This window comes from Carassius gibelio, chromosome A2 (assembly GCF_023724105.1).
Source record: "Carassius gibelio isolate Cgi1373 ecotype wild population from Czech Republic chromosome A2, carGib1.2-hapl.c, whole genome shotgun sequence".
Taxonomy (NCBI): domain Eukaryota; kingdom Metazoa; phylum Chordata; class Actinopteri; order Cypriniformes; family Cyprinidae; genus Carassius; species Carassius gibelio.
Genome location: NC_068372.1, coordinates 26,937,439 through 26,947,901, shown reverse-complemented (window position 1 = coordinate 26,947,901; position 10,463 = coordinate 26,937,439). Strand labels below are relative to the sequence as shown.

General features: G+C 37.8%; 1 protein-coding gene across 1 annotated transcript; it reads right to left on the bottom strand.

Moving 5' to 3' along the window:
- Positions 1 to 49: 49 nt before the first annotated feature.
- On the bottom strand, positions 50 to 3,139 carry LOC127935228 (secretogranin-2-like). The gene is made up of 2 exons (XM_052532917.1): positions 3,013 to 3,139; positions 50 to 2,392 (listed from the first exon to the last, which is right to left on the bottom strand). The coding sequence occupies exon 2, from the start codon at positions 2,385 to 2,387 to the stop codon at positions 618 to 620; it is 1,770 nt and encodes a 589-aa protein (XP_052388877.1). The 5' UTR covers positions 2,388 to 2,392; positions 3,013 to 3,139; the 3' UTR covers positions 50 to 617.
- Positions 3,140 to 10,463: the final 7,324 nt, after the last annotated feature.

The window sequence follows — 10,463 nt, the reverse complement described above, 5'->3', positions numbered from 1 at the left end:
TTTTTGTGTTGAATCATGCGTGTAATAAGGCAGCACAATACAGCGAGAGGAAAAATAATACGGTAATGCTTTATTCATGTATCTCTTCTCACACTTTAGAACACGTACAAAATGATTTATAAATGAGAATCACATCCATCTTTATTGGGTTGATAATGAAATAGCTTGTAAAGATTGCAGCAAGCGGAGTCCTACGACTACAGCAACATTCTCTTGATACCAACAAAAGGAACAAGAAAACATTTCGAGGACCACCAATTCATAAACTAAATAAAATGCACTGGAACTCCCGCACATTGATATACCATATATATTTACATATAGAATTCCATGAAAACTAAAGCACTTTAAACTGTTTATTTTTTATATATATATATAATTTTTGAGGAGATATAGGCATGTCCCATGAGTAAGCATTATTTTTTTTCACCCGTCGTACTCCGACAAGTCCCTTATGTGACAGGATTGGCTAGTAGGAGCGTCTTACAACCAGTTTGCAATTTGGACAGTTCAGAAGTCGTTCATGTAGCCATAGCAACTATATCAAAGAGATAAAAGGTCAAGGGGCGGGACTTGTCAGAATACGAGCAGGAAAAATAAATACATGCTCAGGCTCTTCACATTCCTGCAACCATTTTCCCATGATACTCTTTACCCTCTTCTGTTCCAGGCACAGGTGGGGTTTGATCTATGGTTTCCTGTGCTGAATCTTGAGTGGGTGGCTTTTGGGGCGCCTCAGACTCCTCTTTCCCTTGGGTGTCTCTTTTGGTGGGCGTGCTTTTTTTCCCATTATCAACCTGATCAAAGAAATCTTTCATGGCCTCCTCATACAACTCATAAGGCAACAGCCCGTTCATGGTGGAATCAATCGCTCTCTTGCGATCACTCGAGCTGGTGTCGGGGTATTCAGTCAGGAGTTTGGCTGCGAGGAAGGTCGACTCTTCATCCTCATCCACAGCATCATCATCGTAATCATCTTTTCTTTTGCTTGGAGCTCTGTTTAACTCGGACAGGAACAAGCTTCCCCGTCTTCCGCTGGGGTTGAAGTACTTTGCCATGGCTGTTTTGTAGGGCCTTTGCTTTAACAACGAAAATTTAGCATTTTTGTTGGCCAGATTCCCTAACCCAAGGACTTTCAGTATGTCCTCAGTCTTGACATCTGGAGGGATTTCACTCACTGTGACCTCTGGCTGTCGACCATTGTAATACTTGATGACCCGGCTCTTGTGCCGAGGTTGGCTGGGCTTCCTAACCAGCTGGTTCTCGGGAAGGCGTTGTTGTTTTCTGGTTTCCTCCATGAAGAGCATTCCAACCAGGTCCTCAGGTGGTACCTGGAGCTTCATTGAAATCGCTGACAGCAGTTGTTTGATTGCCCTGGGGTCAATTAGAGAAGGTTGGGATAGTAGCCGCCTCCTTCCTTCCATCAGGTCCCGTTTTTGAGCTTGGTTTGTCATCTCCAAGACCTTCAACAGGTAGTAATCCACAAGTTTTGTGTCATCGTCTGAGTTCTCATCATCGTCTTCTGTAGGTATAGCTCGTCTTTCAATGACCTCGCCCTGCTCTCTGTTGTCTCCTAACCCTCGTTCGTATTCTTCACGGCTTCCTTTAACTACTTCCTCCGTCTCCAGCTGCTCCTCTAACGGCACCCATTCCTCCCCTCCGGTCACGTCTTCGTATGCAAGGCTCCTAACCTTGTAGAGGTCCTCATCATCTTCGGTGTCTTCATCATCCTGGTTCTCTCGCTTCCTGTTCTGTGCAGCAGTCAGTTTGCCAAGCTCTTCGAATATAGAGCGCATGTTGGCGAGGCTCTGAGGGGTGTACTGCTCATCCAAATCCTCAGTCGCCCGCTTGGTGTCCCTGCTGTTCTCCTCATCCTCAAACATCAGCGGATACTTCTTGTGTGGCTTCACGAAGCCTCCGTAGTCTCCAGCAGGGCTCTCTGCATCTGCCATCGGGCGTCTGCTCTTGTGAGAACGCCGCTCGTTTCCGGGGGCTGGCTGGCTTTCTGGAGTTTCTCCAGCTTGTTCAAGCACCCGCAGCAGAGAACGAACCCACAGTGGCACCTTGTTATCAGGCCAACGGGTGGCGTCCTCACGCGTGGGTGCATTCTCATCCTGTAAGGAGGCGAGCTGCACTAGAAAACGGAATTTGTCCACCTCGTCGTAATCCCCTGTTGGATTCTCTGATCCATCGGCTCTCTGCTTCAAGCTTTCAATGTACTCCAGAGCTTTGATCATATCGGGGCTGGGAGCAAGGAAGCCACCCTGGTCTCCACCTCTCAGGCGATGGTGGCGCACAGAAGCGCCCTGCACAGTTAGTGTTTGGAGGAGGGTAACGAGCAGGACTGCCACCCCTCCGGCGGACAGATTCGGTTGTGACAACATCATACTGCCTAGAGATAAACAAGCACAAAAAATAGTTAACCCAAGGAGTCTTTTTATTTATGTTGCATCCTTGGTGTTTAAAAACAAATTGCATGCAATGTACCTAAAATTCTGCTCGAGTTTAGACTAACAATGAAATCAGTTCTTGGTGTTGCTTTACAATCCAAAATTGTTTCCCAGACCGAGCAGAAGAGACACTTCGAGCGCTCAAGCAGCAATGAGATTAGTCAGAACATAACATGTTTTTAAACGACAACAGCACCGGATGAGTCACCGCCTGTTGTCAAGGTAACCTTTCACTTGTGGCTAAGGATCTCTAAGAACAGATCTATTGATATTTTCACGTATGTTTGTATAGAACAAATCAAGATTAAAAAATAAATATAAAATCAACCTAGCTGGAATACATTTCACTGATCTTTTCGCGACGATTCGAGCAGATAAACCAGAGATGAGATGTGCTGCTGATGAGTGATGGTATCTAAGCAAGCAAAGCCAGAAAGAAGAAGAACAAAAGCTCTTTCTCACAAAGCAGACTAGCGAATATGTTATTATTTTCACTGAGCATCATTTTGTGAATGCAAAAAAAAAAAAAAAAAAAAAAATAAATGAAAATGAGCCCCCGTACCTTTTGTGTAGAGCTCAGAGAATGTGAATGAGCGTGAACAGCATGTCCTCCGTGTTGCCTCAATGCGCTTCGGTTGTGTTTCAGCACCGGACAGCTCCCCGCGCTATATGAGGCGGCACCTAACCAGTGCGTCACGATGCTCACGCAATAGCGAGGATGTGCATGCATTCGTAACCATTCACAACGTTTTTCTCTGAGAAACTGAACCCCTTGCAATGCATTTTCCTCACGGTCTGTGTTTTAGGTGTGTTTTATTCACAAAAAACAGTGCGTTTTGTGAACAACAATACCTACGTTTTCATTACAGAATTTTACCATAGTTTCTGCCTAAATACAGAAACTATTTTGCATTACAGTTAATGTATTGTCTAATATATAATGCAATTGAACTGTTAAATTGGTACTGCCTGCCGATGTTATAAAAAAGGTATATAAAAAAAAATGCAGAATGATTCTGAAGCCCCTTAAAGAGTTTTGAGGAAATAACATATTCATTTACTATCATGATGTTCGTTGTACAAACCAATATTTATTTATTATTTATTTCTGTACACACAAGCATCACGGACTAGTTAAATCGTCAGGAGATGAGTCACACACACGCTCAAATGCACTGCAGGACTGTGAGGAGAAGGCCTATGGTAAAGATCTCTTCCACTGTCCCTAGACACCTTCAGTCCAGATCATCTATTAGATCCTGCGGTGGGGCCTGTCAGCAGCTAGTGCCCTAGTGACATTTGTGCCAAGATTACACTCATTTGTACTTGATCACTTTTCCTGGAACACAGACAAAAAGTCTCTGCAGAGAAAGCTTCATCTTTTGATTTTTTTTTTTTTTTTTTTTTTTTTTTTTTTTAACAGGCACATTATTTGTAGTATTTTTAGCTGTAGTTTCCTAGTACAAAAAGGAAATAAAAAAAATCTGTTATCAAAAACCACCTCACTTGGACCTATTTAAGCTATTTTTGACATGCTACTCAGACAGCCCTGCATTATTCTGTCTTGAAAATAAATACACTAATCGGAACCATTGTTTTATCCCCTAATTTCATGTTACTGTGACTGTGTTCAAATGACTGGCCTATTAAAAATTTACACATTTTAAGAAATATTCTAAATTATCACCAAATCTTGGATTCAGTATTTTTTGTATGGCTGTTTCTTTCAATTACCACAGGCTTTATATTTCTTTCTGTAACTGACTGATCATAAGCCTCATTGATATGATCATATGCACCTCAGTTTTTTGTTAATAAAAAACACACCATTATTTGTTGATCATTTTGCCAGTGTTCAGCCAAAAACTGAGGTGCATTAGCACCAAAGCAAAGGCACATAAGCCGATCAATGAGGCCTAGGATCAATCAGTTCCAAAAATAAATACGGTACCTGTGCTAATTGAAAGAAAACAAGTTGATAAAAAAACTGAATCCAATATTTGCTAATAATATACCATAATTGTTTTGTGGGCTGGTCATTTTTGACAGGGAACACAAGAATAATAAGGTGGTGGGTCCCAATTTTGGTATACCCTGTGTGAGCAAACTCAAAGTTTTAGTCCAATGTGTACATTTAACTGGCATTTTTGTGAAAAAGAAAACGATAAGCTGGTCTGAATAAGCTGTAAATTAACATCAAGAACTTTTATTAAACTCTGGAGAGCCCTTTGCAGCAAAAAGGACATGTTAGTCCCTATAGCCCAGAATCAGAGCAGCGCATTTATTTCTTTATTTAAAGCACTCTGCGGTTTGTCTGCATATTGTTTTTAGCACATACTTATTCTGGACTCATAACCCACAGTCAGCTGACTGCACTCTGGGGAGAGAGGTCCTCCTGACGTTAGTGGAGCAGTCACATGGTCAGATGAGTCATAAGCCTGTGTGTGTGCATTATGGGATGTTTCCATGGCTGTGAAACCAAACCATCATTTCTATTTTTGTTTCTTGATTCATGAAAATACATATATACTGACTTCCATTAGCAAACAGGAGGAGCACTGGGTTTCAGCACAGCAGTTCTTCTGAAAAGCTTTCTCAATAAGATTAAAAGGAAATCAATCCACACCCCACTGAATTTCTAGTTTTTCTCCCTTTAATGATATTAGAGCATCCCCTCTGTTGCTGTGGTGATTGTTCTAGCAGGGACTAGCTAGTGGATGGGGGAAAACAATGCTGAAGAGATGACTCTGAAACACGTCTTGCTGGAGTTGGCTATAAATAGGCTTTGTGGAGGTGTCAGCAGGAGGTTACAGTCATGTGTGCGTGGACTGTGACGGATGATTTGATGAGAGATGTGTAGGAGGCTTGACGAGGGATTCTCTTGGTGTAAGCAGGATTCTGCACATTAATTTGGTCTAATGAGCAAAGCAAGAATGAATGATTTTATGTTTTCAAATGAAACTGAGCTTTTTTAAAGTGTAGTTCTTTGCCTGTCACCAGTGGCTAAAATAAGGTCTGCTAAACATCATACATTTTAAAGCATCAGCATGAATGCTTAACACTTGTTAAGAGTAAACCATATATTACACTGCCCTGCATCATATATATATATATATATATATATGTATATATATATATATATATATATATATATATATATATATATATATAATTTGATGTGCATTTTGTAGCATTTTTGCTTTTGACAAACGTTTGTAAGTTGAATTATTCTTTAATCAGCAGAAAAACCTTTTGGAATACAGAAGATTTTTTTGGGTTCTGTAAACTGACAGTTTGGGTTAAGATTATATGCTTGGCCTGTTCTGAAGGCTGTTGATTTGATTCTGCTCAATGAAAGCATCAGAGCTGTGTTCAGTGTGCTGGGATGGGCTGACGGCATGGCGGATGGAGGGAGGGAGAGAGGGAGGAGAGGATGAATGTCAATGAGAATAGAAAGGGAGGGCTGCATAGTCTCTCTGCTGTCATTCTAATAAATTCAAGCAATGAAATCTATCTGTCAATTAATTCTTTTTTACTTTCTGCATCCCTAATGCTGATCCTCATCTCCTTATCTCTGCCTCTTTCTATTTCTCTCTGTCTTTTTCCATCTCTCCTACCCTCTGGTTGCTGGGGAGACTGACAGCGGTGTTGTGTGGTTCCTGGAATCTTAATCAAGGGTTGTAATACCAGAGTCAACAGAAACCAACAGGCTATGGCCCTCGATACCTAGCAGTGTGTGTGTGTCATGGAGAGAATATAACAGGTAGTAAAGTGTGTGGGAATGACTCATAGATCAGAGATGTTTGTTTTTATGCATTAGTATAACCACACTTGCAGCAGAATGGCTAATATAGTTTGCTCTTTTATAACTCAGAAGACATAGGGGAGAGCAGGGTGAGTTGAGCCAGTATTTACGCACAATGTGTTTAAAGCGAGCAGACAAAATGCATCCTATTTAAATAGGTACATACATTCCAGGATGTGGTGTATCCTTGGGAATAATCATTTTGGATCTAAAATAAATTGCTTTCAAAATATGGCTTTCCAAAAAAGTGAAGGGTAAATTGAGAGGTTAAGATGAGCTACATAGAGTTAAACTGTACCACGGATTATGTTGACGTAACTGAACATTTTCACCTCATGCTATATCAAAAGGAGAGACATTTCATGAAAATGGCTTCTTAAAATCTATGTGTGAGCATTGTGATGTTGGCCATCCATGCAGAGAGTTTCCTTACCCGTGGCTCTGGACACTGGGTTAGGATCCAGCTCCCCTATGTATACCAGTCAAGTATACTTGACTTATACTTGGATACATTTCTATATATATTTGAGCTATACTTGTGCTCCTAGAATCCGTGTTTTCATTGTTATACGGTAGAGGGCGCCAGTACACATCTTCTGCACAGAATTTCCCAAAAAAACAAGAAGAAGAAGAAGAAACAACAGATCACGATCATCAAAAATGTAACGTTATGGAATAAAATGTAGACCGATGAAGAGGTAATAATAACAGTCAAACTTTGGGGTGTTGATCATTTTGATTATCATTCTGAATCCAATTCATATCTTTTTCAGATTTTGTTCAAAATGTTATTTTTTTTAAATATTTTTTTTTATGAAACTTACCCACATTAAAGTGTTTTAAAAAAAAGAATGCATGAAACTAGAATCAAATGTTTTTGTTTACAAGCAGATACTCTGTTCTTTCTTTGGATGTTTTGTATGTTAAGATATTCATAACAAAATATATACAAATAAAACTTAAATAGGGACATAGTAGTATACTTAAAGTATGATGTAAAATTCACTTACAGAAAACTTATGAGTATACTTGCAGTATAAAACTATTAAACTAGAAGTTTACTGAGACTATACTTCAAAGTGTACAAAGCATTTAATTTGTAAACTATCAGTGTACCTAAAAGTTAACTTTCAGTATAATTTCACAGAGGTTAAGTATGTGTACTCAAAGTTTGCTGCTGTTATACTTAAAGTATACTTAAAAGGATACTTTTATATACTAGAAAGTGGGAAATGTAATTTCCATAACATGACGCAATTCCATGTGAAAATAGACAAGATAAGAAAGATCAGTGGCATCAGCTGAAATGGAAAATCATTTCAGAGGTGCAGCACATTATTACATAAGACCAGGATGTAAATAAGGTCAGTATTCATGTTGACTTTAAGGAGATCTAATTGTGATTGGTCTTTGGTAGGCACTATAATGTCTCTATGCTTATCTAAAGGCCGGTTCAGTCCCTTAATCTCTCCCCCATCCCTCTTTTTTCTACCTGGCTTGACTTCTTGTCTCTACGGTGATCTTCTGCTTTATGTCATTCACTTATCTCTCTTGTTCACTTGTTCTGTAAGTGCTGAAGTGAGAGGCTGTGTGTGGCAGCTGGGTTGTAATAAGGATAAGACTATTGTTTAGCTGTCATTTCTTTCTGTTCCTCTTTATCGGTCTCCTTCTTTCACTTCTTTCACAGATATAACTCACTAAATCTGCCTTATTAACCGAGCGAGTAAATACCATATATACCAAGGTATATATATTTATATATACCATTCAAGAAAGCAGCTTAATTAAAGGGAAAGTTGCATTACGTAAATGTATTCAGCAGATACTTATTTGGATTCAATTTTGTTGTCAGTTTTTACATTCCCTAGGAATCAAACCCATTGTTACTGCCATATTCTAACTGCTTTGAAATCATGCACTCACCCTCATGTTGTTCCAAACCCATATCTTCAGACATTTTCTTCTAACTGATCATAAAAGGAGATATTTTGTTAAAATATTTGTTTTTGTTTTTGCCACACCACAGGAAAACAGAGTGACTAGGTGATACCTATCTCCACAGAGGTGCCATAACAGTCTTCTTAAGTACAATTCTAGCATTACAAAAAAAAAAAAAATAATAATAATAAAAAAAAAAATATATATATATATATATATATATATATATATATATATATATATATATATATATATTATAAATGAAATACATTTTTTTTATTTTGTATAGTAATACTTTTATATTTTTAATTTTATAATAATAATAATAATAATAATAATACAAATGTATGATTTTATTTTATTATTATTTATGCTTTTATTTTTTGTACTTTAATAATTATTTAATAATAATGTTTATAATTTAATTAATTAATAAATATATCTCAAGATCCAAAACCATCTTATTTACATTTTCTTTTCTTTTTTCTCTCCAGATCATCTTTAGTCTTATTATTAGCCCTTTCGCCTTCATTCATTCTCTCTCTCCCTCCTCCTTCACCTTCCTCTGACTCATGAGTCTGAATGACGTGTTCTCTTACGTGCGTGGAGCGGAGGCTTTTCACATCTATCTCTAATACATCATCCCTAATAAGTTTCTCCTTGTCTCTCTCTTTTTAAAGCATTCAAGAACCTTCAAGGCTTTCTAGGAGATGATACAGTCTTTTAAATTATATCTTTAGATGATGCAGTTTTTAAGCCTCATTGATATTATTGATGTTACCTTGATGAAAAGACTAATTTTGCTGATCACCAGCATATATGGATGTAGTGTTTTAGATCCCGTTTTTTTTCACTAGGCTTTGGAAGCATAACTTTGTTCATCCAGCTTAATCAAGAAGGCTAAACTGGATTTGAGTTCAAAAAGATTTTGGGACCAATTAAATTAATCACAGAAATGGCTTAAATGCAGATTGAAGTGAACATCAGTATGAACATCATTAGTTTACATGCAACCTGGTCTGATATTTTGTTATTAATTAAATGACAAAGTGTCACTTTAGGGGCTAATTTATACCACTGAATCCAATATTTACAAGGCATTCATGCAATATGGAATGGAATGCAATCAAGGTCATGTCTAAAAACTTTGAGACCAAATCTAAAACATTCAATAGTACAATACTACTTTTTTTTTTTTTTTACCTAGGCTCATTGGAAAAACATGCCTGTGGTGAAGCTTCTACAAATTACATTGCAAATTATGTTTCTTCTTGCATGTTTTGCGTAATTTTTAAAGTAAAATGTTCAGTAAGTGGTACAAAAAGCATGTTCAGTTTCATTCAAAGCAGAGGAATGTGAATCAGGCAACGTTTTATTATTTTGGTTGCTGTACCTTTTGTGGCAGTTTGGAAATGAAATGTCTGGTGATTGGCGCTTAATGGTTAATGCTCTATCGCATTTGAAAAAATAATATACCACCTACACGAAACCTGACTGTTGCAAGATATATCTCGCAATTTTTCTTGTAATTTTTGCAACTCTAAGTTTATATCTTATTCTCTTAGAATTGTGGGAATATTGTGAGATGTAAACTCAGAATTCAGAGATAAAATCAGAATCTTTCTCGGAATTGCGATAAAGAAAATCAAAGTTCTGAATTTAGTATATCTTGCAGTTCAGTCTTTTCTCAGAATTCTTGTAACACTGAGTTGATTAGAAGCATTAGACACTGGTAAGAGAATTAGATATCCTGTATGCTTGAGGTTTTTGTGAATCTCTATCAGAGACGGACTGTGACTCCCACCAGCCCACACCAAACCAGCACACACACACACACACACACCAATTATTGTGGCAGATTGTGCGAATTAGATTCCTCATACAGAACATCACAGATATGGCTAGAATTGATAGAATACATGAAAAGGAGCCCCGAAAGTTTTCACACCTTTAATGAATCAGAGTTGTGAGAAATACACTGAGCACTGAGGAGAAAACACAGGAAAATGACCTTTGCTCGCATAGCCGGCTCAGATGGAGTCTCTCTATTCATTAAAATCATCCAGCTCTACATCCGCTCAGACAGAGATCTATCTATCTATCTATCTATCTATCTATCTATCTATCTATCTATCTATCTATCTATCTATCTATCTATTCCCTTTGCTATTCTGTATTATAATGGTTTTTTTTTTATTATAATTTTTTATTCACATCAAAGCTGATAACACTTTGGCAAACAAGTGTACAGTTGTTTGTCATGCCAATAA

Bases quoted from the DNA above. Each gene is read 5' to 3' on its own strand.
- LOC127935228 (XM_052532917.1), bottom strand. From the start codon at position 2,387: ATGATGTTGTCACAACCGAATCTGTCCGCCGGAGGGGTGGCAGTCCTG.